The following is a 19,703-nucleotide window of genomic DNA, read 5'->3' as shown; positions in this document are numbered from 1 at the left end:
TGGTAAGCAACAGTTGACGGTAGCCATTGACTTCCATAGTAATCTAATACCATTAACCCTAAACTGATCAATTTACACTAAATAAAACTAATATATTTTGTATAACTGAAATGATAGCATTTATCTAAATATTTTACATCAAAAACTAAGCCAAAACATTTCACGTAGGGTCTCGAACAGAAGAAATCATAAAGATAAGATTTGGACTTAATGCTATGTACAAGAGAGAAATTCAAATCTTGCTAGTTTTGAAAACAGCTAAACTACTTCCGCGTTACTCAACAATTATGTTACAGTAAGTTAGTAGTGTCTGCAACTTACTTTTTGTGGTAAAAGCTAGCTGCTGTTAGTTCACAACACAGGTTACGACAAAGTGAAACGACACGATAAATTTTCACATAATAGTTCTTTAATACAACTTTTCAAAAGTATTTTTAATATGAATATAAATGTAAAAATATAAATAACTACTATTTACATCACATAGTTTGACACAGAATACAGATTTTGGCATTTGTTGCCTCCAGCTTAAAGAGAAAAAGCATTCTGGAGAATGTAAGCACGGCGAAAACACACTCTTAGAACTAGAGAGGTAGATTTACTCTTTCTCATTCCAAAATATTAAACAGCAGAACAGTGATTCATCCATGACACCTTTGCCAGGTCTGACATTAAACAAGCAAGTTTAGAGAAGAAAACCACATGGACAGTGGATTCATGTACAATAAATGAAGCCAAGAACATATATGGATCCAGTATGCCTGCGATTGTGCAGCCGTGACATTCCACTCGCGTCTTTTCAATGAATTTGCACAACTCTGTAAATGCGTTCACCCTCTCCCTCCTTCCAGCTAGCTCTCGTAAAAAGGGCTAAAGAAAATCTGAAATCTGGAGGAAATTATGCGAGCAACTACTTCCAGATATGCATGGAAAAAATAGCACAGGGAGGCCAACAAACCTGGATAATAAAATAAAATAAACATTACATGTTTAACTGTTTACTTATACCCTTGACTATCTTTTCGAATATCAAAACAAACTGCACTGCACTTGCTTAAGTATTTTTTTTACCAAAATATTTAAACTTTGAAGGATAAAGATGAAAGATTTAAATACGTCTTTTCAAAGAATAAATAAGTTTATCTTGGGGGATGCAGCACCATGTTTTCCTGATGACTCAGATCTGAACGTCTGATCTTGATTTGCTTATGTAAATGGCTATCTTGGATTACTGGCTTCCCATGATATAATCAGACGGTCCATTAGGGTTGGTGACTGATCTCTCAACTCATCTGGTCCCTTTTCCCACTCAAACATCAACTTCATCCCTGATTTAATGGTAGCCTTATTCTAGTCTGCGTTGTTTGTTAAGAGCATTGTGAACAGTGTTTAAAATGCAGTCTGAAACTGCCCTCCGTTTGCCGCTTTTCGTAGCACACTGTGGAAAAACACAAGGCAATCAGTTTCTATAAAGGGACAAAAACCACATTCTGGCGTGAAGCAATTAAAAATGCTTAAGTAGGCACAGGAAGCTTTACAGCACGTACATCAATTGACAAAAAGGCACTGTGTTTATCCATAGCCATGTGGTCAGACGTCACTGTTAGAAATCAATTCCACCTGGACATGCTCCAAGCGCAGGACTGCCGAGTTGCATGTTATGCACCCACATTCACTCCAAAATCATGTTTTTAATTACTAAAACCATCATCTCAAACTATTTAATCACAAACAGATCTTGTTAATTTCTCAAAATGTTTCTCCCAGACAGCAATGAGATTGAATGAAACTCAAATGAAGAAAAAGAACCAGTAATATGCTCAGATTTGCAATCAAAAGTCAGAGATTGCAATATGAACACAATCTTTTTCTTCCAAGAGCAAATGGCTTCAGATATCCAGATTAGTTTTATAGCTCTACACTCTTGTTGTATGATAACAGTTGTCTGCATTTGTGTCTGTTTTTTCAAATTCATTAAATCTCCTGAGCTATGAAAGAGCAATAAAATCTTTCTCAGGGCTCAAACAAATGCAGTAAGGCGAGCTTAGCACATATGCTATGAGCTAAATACTTCAAAAACAGCCTTTTGAAGTACTCAAGGTTGTTAATACTGTCACTTTTTGCTTTCTTTCATGCACAAGGATTCTCAAATCCACTCCTCAACACGGTCGAAAAATCTTGATCAATAAGCTTTCTGTGAAAGGAAAAGGCTATTAACCTCTGAATTGGTATGGATTTTTGTCCGTCTCCGAATTTTAATCTTCACACAGAGTTGTCTGAGTGTTAACAGGATTTATGAGACATCTGAAGGCTAAACTTTCCCAAAAAGGAAATTTCTGTCATCATTTCCTCACCCTCAGATTGGTACGACTTCCTTTCTGCTGTGGAACATATAAGATATTTTGAAAAATGTCAGTGTTTTTTTGTTCATACACAGATCATCAAAAGTGTTCTTTTGGACCCCACTGAGTTTGAAAATACATTATATTGTCTTAACCATAATAAAGCAAGTCATTCACATTTGGAACAACACCAGGATGACAGAGTTTATATTTTTAGGTGAACTGTCCCTTTAATTCATTATCCGTTACCCACCCACTGTATCCATAATAAAACGTGCCAAATGCTTCCCAGATCAAGGCAGTGTAAAGAAGCAGTATTCCCATTGTGAAAACGGATGTAAGCTCCAGCCTTTGTGGGCTCTGACCAGGTCAAAGTGATGAGATATTTATGTGTGTTGTTTTTGGGGGCGAGGAGACTGTGCTAAAATAGCTGAGTTTGAGTTTTAAAGCTGGCACTGGAAGAGGAAAAGAGAGATGGAGGGGGAAAACAGAGCTACTGTACCATGCTAAGTCCTATCGCTTGCTCAAGGCACTGGAACAAGAACAAAACTCTACTGACACTTTTGACTTCTCGTCTACCCTTGTACACCCCCCCCCCCCAAGTAATCCTGCTCATCTGTCAGACAGGAAATGAATTTTCTTTGCAGGCTGTCTCAGAACAAAAGACCACTCGGTTTGCTTGCCTTTCTCAGAACCGTGTCCGTTATAAAATTCCTCTGTTGTTTTTCCGAATACCAACTATATGAGGTCTTTGAAGAGTTCTGGATTTGCCAGATAGAATCACACACACACACAATCCGATCCAGAACTCCTTTAACACACTGTACTCTGTGTAAAATTCCCAATAAATCAAGCTTGGGTCTTTGCGTCCTTGATATCGGGTGCTGCACCCGTCCTAAATCATTAGTGACTACGATTGACGGAGGGCTGATGGAGAAAGAGGCTGAGCAGGTGTCTTGTCTCTTAAGTCCATCCAGCACACATATTCCTCACACACACACATGCAGACGAACACATTCTCGACCTCTCCAGTCTGTGCTTTCTTCCTATCCTGATCCGCAGCTGCCAGTTCTAGCTTGCAGACACAGGTTCAAGTTCCACTCCGTAAAAAAGCTCGCACATTGCTACGGTGTCACCGGACGGGAGAATGACGTGCGATGGTGACGGAGGTGAACTCCTCTTTCATCGCGGTGTCCGGTTGCCGCCGCTGGCCCACTTCTTCAGCATAACAGGAATGCAGGAGACTAACAGCGGCGTTGATGGCAGCAGAGGCTCCGCGAGAGGCTAGCGGCTTGTGTTAAGTGTCCTGTGTGTGTGCGTGCAGGGATGTGTGTCCCTCTCCAGGCTTGTTTTGATACCAGACACCTGCTGAGCGACGGTAAACTGCAACTCCGGTGAACCATCATGCCAGCCTATGTCGTTTTTCCACAGGATTCTCAGAGAGGACCTGTCCTTCACGACTTGTCCACCACGGATATCTGAGTGGACGGAGATCTCGGTCTATTATCCGCCACTGTTTTTTTTGGCCGCTGTCACAAGGGACACTGTTCGGAGCTGAAGGAACCTCCTTCCTTCTTTTTCCTGCGCTTCTTCTTATGGACCGTCCAGCAAGCAGTCGCCATCAGTACCAGGACCAGCCCCATGATCAGCAGGACCACGGAAACCACCTTGGTCTGTGGGAGATCGTTGTACGTGTATGTCACCCCGGTTCCAGCCACTCCGATCACCAAGGAGATGATCCCAAATGGGAAGATGCAGCGGTACCAAGACTTCTCCATCCCTCCCGTGGCTTGTGAGAGCTTCTCTAGGGACGACAGCACCTCTGGGACTTTAGGAGCTCCTTCTTGTGACTGGCCTTCCTGGGTTGGGGCCGCTGCTGCCGTCTGCGGTTGGCAAGTGAAGTGCCCCGTGGTACATCCCATCTTGCTACTGGATGCTGCTAAATGCAATCTAGGAAAGGAACTTTGGAGATCCACTCACAATGTCTGTGGGTTTTGTCAGTGCCACGGTTCTCTGTCTCTCGAGCCCACAGCAGCACGTTGAACACTTGAGCAGACAGAAAGAGCGCTGCTATATATGTGGCCAGAAGGAGGGGTGGAGTCAAGCAGCAGAGGGGGCAGCCCAGAGCTTCTGATTGGCTGCAGCTACGCTCTGATGTAAAATGCCATAGTATGAGACTGGGCAGCGAAGCACAAACAGGAAGGAGGTGGGGGAGGAGGGGTGGAGTTAACCATTCAAGCACTGTTCACTAAAATCCACCCACTCCTTCTCCGTTCTCTTGCTTGTAAGAGAATGAGTGCATGCATCCTATAGAGGGGCTGCCGGGATGGAAACGGGACTATTTTAGTGCTCATTAAATAAGGAGACTGCCAGATTGTTTTATTCAGAAACGCAGCCACAGGAGCATGTGATGCAGCATTTATTCATTCAACCCGACAGCATGGCAAAACGCATGCTGGCAGATATCTGATGAATCCAGAGCCTCTCCTCACGCATTTGCCTGCTGCGCACCCACGCACTTTTGGCCTCCTACGCTGCACTGACACAAAACACTGCCAAACGCTTGATAAACAGGCTATGAACTGATGTCCATTTTTAATCCTATCGAGTTCTTTCCCCATCACGGATTGTGCACTGGAGGAAAAATCAATTTGAAGGAGAGCGAGCAAGAGACAGAGATCCTACACGCTGATGGCAATGGCGGTGTAATTTATCACCCAGCCTCGTCTCTCACTTGAAATCATTTCTCCATTTACAGAGAAGCAGTATTGACAAACAATGAGGTGTGAAGATTTGTGATTATTTCAATGGATGACGACAACAAAGGGTGAACAAAGGGCAATTCTCGGGTAATCTGATTTGGTTAAAAAAATCGAACTGCATTATACACGTCACCATGTCCTAACAGAAGGCTTCCAAGGGGAACTAATGTGCCCATCCACTCTAAGAGTAAAAACTTCAGCACAACATGATAAAATCAGCCAATCACATAATCAACCAGGATTTAGGATTCACTGTGGGTGCAAATCCTGCATGACTCCGCAGAAATCAAAACCAGGTGACTAGAAAGTTGGTTTGGACAGAAACTCAGATTAACATGGAAATGCATCCCTTTTCACTTTATCTTGCTCTGCCTGGTTTATGTTCTTGTAACTCAAACCGAAGAACATGGTGTTCAAAAAAACATGGTCAAGGGTTTGGACAGGAATCAGGGTTGCACAAAATTCAGAACTTCAAACCTGGGTCCTTTTCAGCTCATAAGTTTGTGAATTTTAAGTGAATTAGATACACAAAAAGTACAATTGAAGATTGTGGAATTTCAAGTGAAATCTATCTATCTATCTTGACTCTAACTCTTGCTTTTCTAGTTAAAATTACAGTTAAATGACTTCAATTCATTTTAATTCTTCTTCCTTACATTCAAATTTGAATTGCAGTTCTGCATCCTGTTTGCTTCCCTCAAATCAAATGCAGGAGTTTATTTGGAATTTAGAATGCATAGAATGCTCAACCCTGACAGCAAAGAGCAACAGCACGTAAGGCATATATTGTGTATATTACAGCTATGCTTTGCATCATGTCTTCATCCATTTACAATATAGCACAGTCTTTCTCTATACTGATTAAATAAGGCTTAACAGATCAACCGCTGATCACTATGCCTTTGTTAGTCAGATATTACTGATGCTGTCTGCTGCAGAAAACCCCATCAATTCTTCTCATGGCATCAAATTAAAGACAACAAAGCCTGAAAAGACCATAATGATGGTTTAAGAAAGCCTTTGTCAAATATTCCTCAAAATGAATTCACAGCAATAGATCCAAGCCGCTCTTCCAAACACAGCCAAATATGATGTCTAATAAGACTGACATTCATTAGTGGTTCCCCCTCGGTTTATTCCCCTGGCCAAATGAGTGGGGTGAAATCAAATGAAGAGCGTAAACACAGGGTAAACTGATGTCTGGTGACTCAACCCTCGCTGATGTAGCCCCACGCCAGCACAGACATACTGTAAGGAGAAATCAAGACGCAGGGCAGAAAGAGAGACAGAGTGGGAAAGATGGATAATAAAGAGCAGTGAAGGATCCGTGAACGATCGCATTACTCCTGCTAATTTGTGGCATGCTGTTCATTTACTACTCTTCTAGTATTGTCGGTTATGTTGTAATTTACTATGGATGAAATCATCTGCTGAACGCATAAATGTACCACAGACAATTACAACTCATTAAGTTGTTTAAATGAATGGGAAATGGTTTTACAGTAATATGCTCACTGTCTCTTACGCTCAGGAGAGTAGTGATGAGCCTGGGACCTCCTTGTGCAGTTCCTCCACCTAAAAGTACAATTTAGACACTTACCAGTATAATTAACACACTTATATTGTGAATAATTAATACAAGTTCACTAAAATAAAGCTTTACGTCCCATTCAGTTGCTTGCAAGCTCCCATCCTAAGCAAGCTGTTAATGCATTTCCTGTTTATTTTAACCAAATGAGTGTGCAATCTATACATAGACACAGATATTTCTTATAATAGCGTCTTCTACTGGAGATATTTGTATTTATAAAATATAAATATAAATCAGATCATAAAAATGTGCACCCAAGGATTTCTCTAACACAAAAGCAATAAGGATTTCAAACAGGTTGACAACGTTTGAACAGATCAATTTGCACTAAATGCACCAATAAAATTACAAAACACTGTATAATTTAGACACTTTACAGCTCAGTTAACAAACTTATATTGTGAATAATTAATGCAAGTTCATTAAAGCACAACATCATTAAGCATATGTACGGCATTGCACTGCTACTGCTTACATTTGAAAAAAATCTCAAATTTGGGATTTTGTTAATATTTTTTTCTGGTGAAAGAAATGCATAAATGAAGAAGAAAGCCAAAATATTATGAATATTCAATATTTTGTAGAGGGGGGTCAAAACGACAATTTTCACCTGCTATTCAGAGCCAAATTTCAAGGGGGGGAATGACTTTAGAAAGATCCCAGCATCATTATTATTTTTACACAGAGATCGGTAGCTCTATTAGTTGACTTTAGCTGTCTTTGTTGCATTATATTCCAGTAGTGACCATTCAAAAATGGGAAAAAGTACTTCTCAAGTTTGCATGCCTGTAACTCGAGAAGTACTAAGGATATGCGCTTTTAGATTTTGGGTCTTAATCACTAGTACGCAATCTATATGCAGACTTGAAGTTATAATAGCATCTTCTACAGGAGATTTGTCACAAGATCCAGGGAAGACACATAAAAAGCACAAAAGCCTTTTGAACATGTGCCATTCTTTATTATGTCCACCACATCTGAAGATTTGTCTCTATGGGTGGACAGGACATTTTAAGGATTTCTGTGACTTCACTGTTCCTTTTCCTGTACATTAGCGTTGTTTTTCCCAGGAAGGGCTGATGATTTTCCTGGAAAGCTTGGGATGAATGTTATTACTGGATTTACAGGGAATTCAAGCTCTGACATTTCAATGATCCTAAATAGCTCACACACAACCTTTTCCCTTTTTTGACAACTCTATTTATTTTGCTCTGTTCATTATTATTCCATCCTTTCTCAAAGGATTGTATGACGAGGAAGACCCCTGGGGCTCGCTGAATGAAGACCCGTGTGAGCAGTAAATATATTTTATTGACATGTCCCTTTAAAGCTGTTGGAAAGGCAAATGTGATGCAAGTCAAGAGCAGATCAGCCCTTCACTCTGCATTATGGGTTCAAAAGCTGAAAGTCATGCATTTGTAATACTTCTTGACTCATGCGTCAAATAATATTCTGCACAGAGTGCAGTTATTCTGTTAAATGGGAAAGAAAAATGAAAATTCTGTCATCATTTTCTCACCATTATGACATTTTATATCCGTATGACTTTCTTTTTCCTGTGAAACACAAAAGATGTCAGGATGACTGTCTGAGCTTTTTTCAATGAAATCATGAAGCAAAAAAGCACCATATATTTATATATATATGTGTATGTATATATGTGTATGTATGTATATGTATGTATGTATATATATATATATATATATATATATATATATATATATATATATATATATATATATATTTTATGTCTTTATCTGCTAGCTGTTTGTCTCAATTCTTACTTCTTGTGTTCATTACTATTATTTGATCATTTATTTTATGTTCTCGTGAATGTGTCTTACATTGTTAGATGCTTCCTGTCTTGTGTTGTATAATCTGCAATCAATCAATCAATAATCAAACATATTTTAAAATAGTATAAATCAGCTATTAGAGAATTTATCCAACATAAAAGCAATGATGATTTCAAATAGGTTGAATGCACTTGAACAGATCAATTTACATTAAATATACCAATAAATCAAAAAAAAAAAAAAGATGATTATTTTTAAAGCTGAGTTGAAGTGATACATTATTTTGTAAAACAGTTGTAACAAACAGTTGTAACAAATATCACAATATTATTTAAAATATAAGTATAAAAAGACAGGTAATTCAAAGGTAGAATTCAAATGAATCACCAAACTGTTTTGAATTGGTTCATAAATAAATATATATCATATATGCATACATACATGCATAAATGAATTCATTACTTTTAGGAAAAAAAGAGCTAGTTACTCACGAAGACACAATCTCAACATCGGTCTTTTATCAATCATCAGTGATGTCAGGAGGTTCTGCCTCACATTTCTCTTTGTATTCCATGGAAGTCAGTGAGTAAATTATCAAAGTCTGAGTGAACTTTAACCGCAGCAGCATCCCAAACGAGATGTAACCTCACAAATAACTGCTTCAGAATGCTACACACAGGCAGCGGCACAAAAAAAATCACTTGGATGAGAGAATCAACCACTAGTAACTAGTAAAGTAACGCATTACTTTGTACTTATATCTATTTGAACGTGTATGTATGCATGCATGCATATGTATATCTTTATTATTATTTGGTATAGTATTCTGGATAATGTTTTGAATATTTGTTTTATATTTTTGTATTTATGTTTTACTTGAAATTTTACCTCCTGATGTGCTTTCTGCATTAACTCAATCTTAGTATTACTAAGCAAAAAAGTACACTGCACTGTATAAAAGTTCACGGAGATCATTGCAATGCATTCTGGGATACACGCACAGCTAAGTCGGCGTCTTTAAACAGTGCCTACGGAGGGAGCGCACTAGGTTTCGGATCAAAGTAAGCGTGTCCTGGTTGAAATCGATGAGAAAGATGCCGAATGCACTCATCTGTTGTTTTTCTACTTTCTTGCCTTTCGTTTTCTTCTGATGGGAGCATCAGCCCCTTGAACGTGTTCCCGTGTGAGTCAGTGACATCAGCGTTGAGTGGGCGGGGGCTGGAGCAGGACGCCCACCCACGACCCGCTGTGTGAATCCAGCGCCACCTGTCTCCCAGTCTGGAACAGCTTGTGCCTCCTGTCTGTGGGCTACCGTACCCGTACGGGCCCCGTGGAGCCTCTCCTTCGCTCGGTTTCACACACTCTGCGTGAATCTGACATAAATAAACATTTTTAGCACTCTAAAATAAGGTTAAGGACTGTTTGCTTTACAAAAACGAACATCCCAAGCATGCATACCTCACCGCAGCGCTACACGTGGAGAGTTCGCTCATCGATTTACCATTCCAATGATCTATTGATTGGTTTCTGCATGTTGGCGGTGGCGGCTGTGACAGCTTTGTGCTCATCGGCCTGTGTGAAGACCATGTGGGACTCTAAAAGTGAGATAAAATCAATGAGAAGTCCCTCCTTTGTTCTGGTGACTCAGAGGTTTGAACAGTCAGAGATCAACTAAGAAGCATCCCAACCACACAAACCAATGGCATTTTACATACAGTCAACATACCAGGTGGAAAAGTAATACTCACTGTGACTAATGCATCTCTGCTAAGACATTTCCAAATGTTGAGATTGATGCTCTCAAGTTTAAGAGGGCATTTGGCTTAATTGTTTTGTTTATTTTAGTTAACTTGTTACTCACGTTGTTTAAAAAAGAAAAGCAGCTGTTTTGCTGCATCTGACTCAGTTTGTACTTTGAAAAACTATGGGTGATATAAAATCAATTTGAAGTGAAATCAGTCTTTCATTCAGGGTTCCCACACTTTTTTTAGACTCAATGAATGTCCATAAACTTTATAAATAATAATAATAATAAAAAAAAATAGATATAGATATTGCACTCATGAAAAGCAATTTCAGTTTGTATTTCACCCCATTTTGGAGCCAACCATAACTAGAAAAATGTTTACTACATAAATTTTCCATGACTATTTTAACAATTCCCATGTCTTTTCCAGACCTGGAAATTACAACTGAAGGAAATAAATAAATAAATAAATAAATAAATAAAATCACAAAATGTTTTCTATGACTGTGGAAACCAATATCCACAATATATTTAGAATTAAAAAGATTAAATTTTATGTCAGTTTCAATTGGGATTTATATAAAAAGTCAGAATAAAAAATCAATTGGTGAAGATTGGACAAATGGTCTAGGAGGAGTTTAAAAAAGTAGGTTTCTGACATGATTCAAAATAAAATAAACACATGAAATGTAATTCTTACACACACACACACAAAAAAAAAACTAAAAAAATGCAATAAAATAAAACAAATGGAATGTGATTCTTACAAACAAAACTAAACTATAACGTTAAAAAAAAGATTTTTAGAAACAGGTTTCAGTCTGATTGTTTAGATCAGATTTCAAGTAGAGTAGATTTTCTTGTATTTTCAGACATTATATGTAAAGAGCAGTAATAGGATTGATAATGTTTTGAATGGTGAACGAGTAAACCATTTCAGACATAATTTAACAGCACCGCTGCAAGATGTCACGGTGGACGGGATCATGAGCGAAATTTGTTTTTCCACAATGACAGCTACTCTCATAGTCTCTATGGCAACTGATGTAGCTACACCAGATACTGACTACTGAGGCAACAGATGCAATCTCATTACTTGCAAAATGACAGTCCTAAAGATCAGATCTGATCATTTCATTCGACTTGGAAATTTACTACTTGGGAAAAACATGCAATGAAACAATGCTTCAAGTCAGATGAGATGGATTCGGATGGAATGTAACATAAGTCACTCAGTTTTTCACTAACGTCTTCCAAAACATACAGTGTGACAAACACACTCTCAGTATTAAGATGTAAGTATTTTGAGTTGGTGAATTCATACAATCTCATATGCATGGTTTTATATGATCTGCTCACACCCTCTGACGTTTAGGTTTAGAAGTGGACCTTCATAGTGGCATTCAAACACAATTACACTGAAATACTGTTCCTTTCCATTCACATTCCTGTCAAGAATGAAATATGGCACTATAAGGTCTGTACTTGAACCAGCTGCGACAATCCACATAAAATGTTGAGTTTTGGCCTCCTACAGTATACAAGATTACTAGACTAGACTGTTTGCATAGACGCAAATCCAAACAAAGGAATTGCGTCAGTAATACCTAAAACATGAGATTCACCACTAAAAGCATGATTTAAACACTTTAGCTCGAATAACACACGTTTGTATGTACGACGTGGCTCCAGAGTGTTTAGATGTTTATTATAGGTAGTTGCATTGGTGTAAACACAACTTTTGTTTGTATTTTATAAAGTGAGGGACGACTCTAAATTAATTTCTGTCCTAACAGACCTCATGCGGCTCTGGAAGACATTCAGGACAGCATTAATAACACATCACCCTCTGCTGGCACAAACACATCACCGCAGGCTTCACCAGGACACATGCTATTCGTCTTCAAAACATGCCATTGAGTAATGAATTCAAACAGGAAGAACTCATCAGAGTGCCAAATAATATATGTGGGAAGGAGGAGTACGACACGAAATGAAATCCTGACTCATGGATCATGAGAGACGTCAGCTGGAAGCTTTATTCGCATTTCTTAAAAGCAGCTGCACTCTCTCATCACGTCTCCAGTCATGGGACCGATTAAGAGGCACTTTGTTAAACATCCGAGTCAAATGCACACAACGAAGCAGGCTTACAGTCTCTCACAGAATAAGAGGTCTGGAGAACAGCTTTGTGTCAGTTTGCAGGAAAACTTCCTTGCTGTGCTTCATGGAATCCAATCAACTAACCCTGAAATGCAGTCTTGTTTTTGCTCAATCTGACTCCGAATCCAAAACCAGCGATGGGAACTGAACTCCTCCCTCCGCCAGAAGCGAGTACAAGCCACGCAGAACCACGGCACTGGGTAGAGCGGCTTCGGGACGAGAGCTCCAGTAAGCTGCAAGGCTATCAGACATTGCCTAAAAACAGAAAACATAGCAACATGTGATTACTGTTCTGCTGTCTACCTAGATAACATACAGAGTGTGCCACAAGATCATTAAACTAAGACTGGAAGTGAAACCATAAACCAATACTTGAAATAAAATAAACAAGAACTGAAATGAAGTAAAAAATAAAATAAAAACTACAACTAAAACTGAATAAACATTTTCAAATAAAATAATATTGATATTTTAAAAAACTATAACCAATAAAAATTACAAAAACATACAATAAAATTACTAGAACTTTAATTAAAATGAAATGAAAATGGAAAAAATAAAAATACAAAAAACATATATATAAAAATACAGTAAAAGAGTAATATTGTGAAATATTGTTACAATTTCAAATAACCGTTTTATATTTGTATACATATTAAAATGTAATTTATTCCTGTGATCAAAGCTGAATTTTCAGCATCATTACTCCAGTCTTCAGTGTCACATGATCCTTCAGAAATCATAATAATATGCTGATTTGCTGCTCAAGAAACATTTACTATTATTATCAATGTTGAAAACTACTGCGCTGCTTAAAAAACTACAGTGAAAGAAAAAGAACGGATATACATTACTGAGCTCCACGCAATGCACTGTGGGACTTATTCATGAAGAATAAACACAATGCTGCCTTAAACACTGGCCGAAATGAGGTACAGTATATTAAAGCAGCAAATTTTATGACCACTGTCTGAACAGTCTTTGTGCGTCAACGGTGTGTCTATGATGCTGTCTAGCTAGTCAGCTCACTAGGGTTTAAAACAGAGCCTGATGAAAATAAAACAAGAAGAAAATAAGAAATTAAGACATAAACCTGTTGAAGACGAATGGCCTGCTGAAGTTGTTCTATTCTCAGCCTTTGGCTTTCCAGCTCTCTCAGTTCAGCCTCACAGCTCTACGACAGGATGGGTGGCAGGCAGGAACGGGCCGGGTCGCCCCATTCACCTCTCCTCCGGACGGGACACAAAGCTCCAGAGAGGCTCATATCCCACCTCTCCCAGTCTGAGAAACACAGGGGAGTTTAGCATTAGAACTATCCGGATCAAGCTGTATGAAAAGCACAGTGAACCAAATTCACAATCTGATAATATTTTAAATCTTAATATGTTAGAATATACTAATATATGATAATATAACAAAATAATAATAAAATAAAACACACAATATCTTAACATATCATTCAAAGCAAATTAATTTAACAAATCCCGACTCTCTACCCATTAGGCCACAACTACATTAGAAGAAATATAACCGTTATCAACGTTGAGAAAGTGATGGGAATTTTGTCTTCTTTAATAATGGGATGGTGTGTCCACTTACTCCGAGTGGCCAGGTTTAATGGAAGGTGAACAGATTACAGGCTACTGACACCACATTAGACCCAAAATAGCTTGAAGATGAAGGGTGTGATGTGTGCCATTGTAGTAGACCGAACCCAAAAAATACAGTGAGTTTGTTTATTTCTTGACCTGCACACTGAAAAGGTTTTAATTCTTCTGTAAATTTGCAATATTCATTAAGCAGATGCATTCATCTGAAGTGACTTAAAACTGCTTGGCATCACAAGCAACAAACCCTGACATGAAAATGACATCAAATTGTTTTTGCGGCTGGAGATTCTGAAGTACCTTTCTTTCGATGATCAGCACACGTAGTAAGTTCTGCCGTCATCCTCTCCAAACCCTCCAGCATCAGCAAGGACTCATATTCTCTCTCACGCAAGGTCCCTGTGACACACACACACAGACACACACATATGTATATCTCTTGATCGTTATCTAATATAAATGAGCATCCCGCCTCTGAAACATCCTGTGACTCAGATGAATAGAGGCTAGATGACAGTGTTATCCTTGGACAGATCCTTATTGTCCAGTTGCTCATTTCTCAGCCCCCTACTTCCACCCACACACTTCTGTCTGCCTGCAGCCCTCCATCTTTCTGCCCCAGGCACGGGTACCTGAATCGGAGTCCTTCTGGGCCTGTAGCTCGGCGTGGAAGCAGTGTGTCAGGTCAAGAAAGCGCTGTGCAAGCACATCCAGCTCTGCTGTGATATCAGCAGGAGATACAGAAGGCCATTCGGACAGGAACTGATACAGCAACAGGTCAAGAACAAACAACAACGACATACTAACAGACTTTAGTCAGATGTCATATTTAAAGGAATAGTTCACCCAGAAATTAAAATGTATGCACCCTCAGGCCATCCAAGATGTAGTTGAGTTTGCTTACTGGAACAGATTTCGAGAAATTTAGCATTACATCACTTGTTCATCAATGGATCCTCTGCAGTGAATGGGTGCCGTCAGAATTAGAGTCCAAACAGCTGATAAAAGCATCACAATAATCCACAAATAATCCACACCCACTCCAGTCCATCAGTTAATGTCTTGTGAAGTGAAAAGCTTTGTGTTTGAAAGAAGCAAATTCACAATTAAAGGGATACTCCACCCCAAAATGAAAATTTTGTCATTAATCACTTACCCCCATGTCGTTCCAACCCCGTGAAAGTTCTGTTCGTCTTCGGAACAGAATACTCCATCGTCGTCAGAATACTCCATCTGCCATCAGACATGCAATCTGGGTTATATGAAGCGATGGGAACACATTTTGTAAGTGAAGAAAACAAAAATATCAATATCATTTTTCAATAATTAATTTCTCAACGGCCTCCTCTGTGTCTCTCCATATCACCGTATGCTGTGTATGCTCTTCTGTGTCCTCCGCGCCACAAGGATGCGCTGTTTTATTTCAAATCAAAGCTAAATACACGTAGAAACAGCGCATTCTTGTGGCGCGGATGACACAGAAGAGCATACACAGCATATGGTGACTGCTGACAAAGGAATTGCTGAATAAAGTCGTTATTGTTCCCGTCGCTTCATATAACCCAGATTGCACATCTGATGGCAGCTGGAGTATTCTTCACACTGTTATTTATTTGGCAGTCTATGGGACAGTCTCAAGCCTCCAGGTTTTCATCCAAAATATCTTAAATTGTGTTCCGAAGACGAACAGAGCTTTTACGGGTTTGAAACGACATGGGGGTAAGTGATTAATTACAAAATTTTCATTTTGGGGTGGAGTATCCCTTTAAGACATTTTTAACTTCAAACATTTTCTTCCAGCTAACATATGGGTCCTTTATCCATAATATTGCTTTCTCCAGTGAAAAAGTCATCTCGTCTGAATCAAGAGAAAAATATGCAAAGATCAAGCATCGTTTACACGTGAAAACAGTCCAAAACAGTTTTAAAAAAATATGTTTGTGGAAGTTTAAAGTTAAAACATTTTAAAGATAGATTTATTTCTTACAAACATGCAGGTATTTGCTTCACAAGACATTAATTGATGGACTGGAGTGGTGTGGATTACTTGTGGATTATTGTGATGTTTTTATCAGCTGTTTGGATTCTCAATCTGACGGCACCCATTCACTGCAGAGGATCCATTGATGAACAAGTGATGTAATGCTATATTTCTCCAAATCTGATGAAGAAACAAACTCATCTACATCTTGGAAGGCCTGAGGGTGAGTACATTTTCAGCAAATCTTCATTTTTGGGTGAACTATTCAAAATTAATTCTGGCCATCTACCATGATGAGAAAGATGAGCTAATGGGCAGTTTAGCCCTAGATCGGGATTAAAACACATCAACAGGAGAAATGACGATTGCATGGATACACTGATAATGTCTGAGTTGATACTGATCAAATTACAACAGGACTGATCTGAAAAGGATACAGTGTCTCGCAGTCTCTCTGTGAATTGGGTTCTCTCTGGTACTGGCTTTGATCGCTGGGTTAACACTTTCTTCTGCAATCTGAAAGAAAAATTTAATTGTAATTTACTATTCTACATATAATTATAAAATAAATATTCTGTGTTTAATGCAATAAAGCTCTGTCAACATCTTTTTAAAGCACATATCACGGTTAAAGTAATGAAGGTACAACTGAGGTCACTGGAGCAAGGCATTTACATGAAGCACTTACATGAAGTCATCCTTAAAAATGTGTGCTATTTCAGTTATGATGCTTTCTAAGTTATAATTCGCACTAGAACTACAGTTTTAGGCAGTTAAAAATATACTTATAAGTTACTGACATCATTTACTTGTTCAAATTTTTCTCAGTGTAAAAAATATTACTTCTCCTTGTGTGTATCATGTGAAATTGACAAGATTTACCTGCTTTACATCTTCATAACGAGTAAAAATACGGAATATGATGTTTCTCAGACAAGGTTAGAAAGTGATTTTTATTATATATATATATATATATATATATATGTCATGTTCTGTGACTTTAAATTCAAAACAGTATTTTAAGGTTTGCATTGCTCTATTTACTTCCATTGTAAGTGCTTTACTGTGACATGACTTTAAAGTATGAATTACTTCCTAATTAATATTATGCCTAATATAAATGCTACTGTTAGTACCCAAAATATTCCTTTAATTTTTAAAAACAGTTTCTGACAGACCGGTTCTGTTTCGTTCTCTGTAACAAAGGAGACGGTATCCTACAACAACGACAAAGAAAAGTCATAAAAGCTATATTTGATGAAAAATATTTAATAGGTATAAAATTTACATACAATTTAGTTAAAAAATTTGGGGTCCATAGGCGTTTTTTTTTTTTTTATATATATAATAAAAAAAGTCTCTTCTGTTCAACGATCCTGCATTTATTTGTTAGAAAATACTGTAAAACAGTAATATTGTGAAATATCTTTACAATAAAAAAAACATTTTCTATATGAATGTTTTAAAATATAATTTATTCCTGTGATGCAAAGCTGTATTATCAGCAGCCATTATTCCAGTCTTCAATGTCACATGATCTTCAGAAATCATTCTGATGTACTGATTTGCTGCTCAAGAAACAATTATTATTATCATCAAAGTTGAAAACATTATCAATGACTTTACTGTCACTTTTGAATTTAATGCATCCTGGTTGAATAAAAGTATTTATTTCTTTCAAAAAAACAAAATGTTTATAAAGGTAGTGTGAGGATTTGATTAAAGATGAATCTGATCATATACATACCATTGCTCTTTAGACTGCCTACTTCCTGTTGTGACTTTCCCATCTCTACCAGATGCAGACACTTCTTGGCAGGAGACTGATGGGGCATCATCTGCAGAAGACGCTTTGACACACGTCTTCTGCTGGGATCCTGTGGAAGAGATCTTCGCTGAAGTGCTCTTCGTGACTGACGGCCTTCCACTGAACACCGGATGAGCCGCCAGTCCTTTCCGGACCAGAACCGGACGAGTCCAGGGGGCTCCATGGGTCACATTCCCTCCGGCCCGTCTGTGATGATTGGGTTTTTTGCACGCCTCAGATTTCACCAGTTTGACTTTTTCTTCCACTTTAAAAGTATAATCAATGAGTGTTTTATTTTTGCCCTCATTAGAGTGTTTACTTTTCAAAACCTGCTCCAACAATTCAATTTCTTCTTTTTCTTCAGGCAGAATATCTGCTTTAGAAGGCATTCTTCAGCTTTGCACATCCTGACAGCTTCATCAACAGCCTGAAGAAAAGACATGCTCAGTATCTGAGAAAATACACAATAAACAAGACTTCAGGTTTATGAATGTTTGGAATTATAGATGCTAATGTTCCCATCTCTCTCTCTCTCTCTCTCTCTATGCAGATGATTTTGAAGCACAGATGACACGAGGATCAGTTTGAAATCCACCAGTGCGTACTACAGTAAGCCTACATTAAAGCAGTAAACATTGATCAACATGTTTATGGATAGTGAAGACTCTTATAACGGAGTGATTCAAGTTACCCGCCAGGGAGCGCACGTTAAGCGTCTAAAATCACAGCTTTCACTTTCCTTTGTCCATCCTTTATGTACCTCCAGCTCGTTGAGGGCTTTAAATAAATCATATGTAGCATCATATTAGCATCAAATTTAGCATCAAACGTCCGCGCAATCCAGCTCCACAGAACGATTTGTCACAACACCAACTCAAATATCGCGAGATTTGACACGGAGCGTCGTTTCTATGGAAACAAGGGAGCGCCGCCGATTAACAGCTGTTTTAGGGCTGAGGAGAAAGTCGTTTGTTTGGGAGAGCTGTCCTGTCGGGAAATCATTTGGTAAGAAGTCACTAAAATCATTAGAAATGTTACAATCATTCAAATAAAAGCCATTAAGATTATTCTATCGAATAATGGTAACCATAACCGGGGCTAGTTGTCACACGAGGATGTTTTGGTAACTGTATAGTTCCAAATTCTGGCTTTCTCTAGTTAACGTTATACGGCTTAAAACGCTTAGTTCGTAAAACTTCAAAAGTCTTGAATTAGAGAAGAAAATGACTTTCATTAAAACAGTAAACAGTGTGACAGCTAACCTCGGTTTGCCCAACTACTGTTAACACAGTAAAACTGTGACAGTAAAATATATTAATATACAAACTTGGCATTATCCGTCACTAACTTGAAAATATTAAATGTGTAAAAATACTAAACAACAAAGAGATTCTCTCCACTGTTTGAACGAGATCCCACGTTGATTTATTATGATTTTACAGTAGTAAAACAGCTGTAGTGCGTTATTTTGGCACTACTGAGATGAACTGTGTGTCTAACACTCATCTGAGATCATTTCAGAGGAGCAGTGGGACTGATTCGGGCCTCGGGTTTGTTCGGGGGAGTTTAATGGATGTTTGCTGGGAGACGCACAAAAACTGGACGTCCCCGTGGACAAAGATGTGGTTTACAACTTCAGCTGTAAGGTTGAATGCTCAGAAGAAACACATACACTAGAGGATGTGGCACATAAACCTCTCATATGTCAGTATTGAACTTTTTGCTGTTAGCTTTTTTGATGCTGATTCTCAAAGTCCCCAAACTGCACAAAAAAAAAAATATTCAAAATATATCAGTGGGGTAAGAAAAATACATTTAAGATTAAGATGATTTTTCTGACCTCACTGACAGATTTTTTTTTCTTGTTTTAACTTCTTAACTATCATCCCACCTTTTTAAACATAGGT

At 38.3% G+C, this 19,703-nt stretch overlaps 1 protein-coding gene and 1 long non-coding RNA gene across 9 annotated transcripts; both read right to left on the bottom strand.

Annotated features, from left to right (window-relative positions):
• Positions 1 to 391: 391 nt before the first annotated feature.
• LOC109077174 (transmembrane protein 100-like) lies at positions 392 to 4,698 on the bottom strand. The gene has a single exon (XM_042717529.1). It carries the CDS (start codon positions 4,262 to 4,264, stop codon positions 3,875 to 3,877), a length of 390 nt encoding a protein of 129 aa, XP_042573463.1. The 5' UTR covers positions 4,265 to 4,698; the 3' UTR covers positions 392 to 3,874.
• Positions 4,699 to 7,634: 2,936 nt separating this feature from the next.
• Positions 7,635 to 18,843, bottom strand: LOC109077175. 8 transcript variants are annotated; one of them, XR_006153862.1, is made up of 9 exons: positions 18,488 to 18,843; positions 17,737 to 18,247; positions 16,427 to 16,505; positions 14,641 to 14,770; positions 14,001 to 14,407; positions 13,495 to 13,682; positions 12,486 to 12,656; positions 9,950 to 10,086; positions 7,635 to 9,864 (listed from the first exon to the last, which is right to left on the bottom strand). It is a non-coding gene; the product is annotated as an uncharacterized LOC109077175 (long non-coding RNA). The 8 variants fall into 8 exon arrangements; XR_006153860.1 differs by having other exon boundaries at positions 14,256 to 14,407; positions 18,488 to 18,826; XR_002015541.2 differs by having other exon boundaries at positions 14,309 to 14,407; positions 17,737 to 18,223; positions 18,488 to 18,821.
• Between the last annotated feature and the right edge of the window lie 860 nt (positions 18,844 to 19,703).

This window comes from Cyprinus carpio, chromosome A3 (assembly GCF_018340385.1).
Source record: "Cyprinus carpio isolate SPL01 chromosome A3, ASM1834038v1, whole genome shotgun sequence".
Classification (NCBI taxonomy): domain Eukaryota; kingdom Metazoa; phylum Chordata; class Actinopteri; order Cypriniformes; family Cyprinidae; genus Cyprinus; species Cyprinus carpio.
The sequence above is the reverse complement of the archived record's forward strand: the minus strand, read 5'-3'. Positions and strand labels throughout refer to the sequence as shown.

Coding starts and splice junctions, on each gene's coding strand:
- LOC109077174 (XM_042717529.1), bottom strand. CDS start 4,264: ATGGGATGTACCACGGGGCACTTCACTTGCCAACCGCAGACGGCAGCA.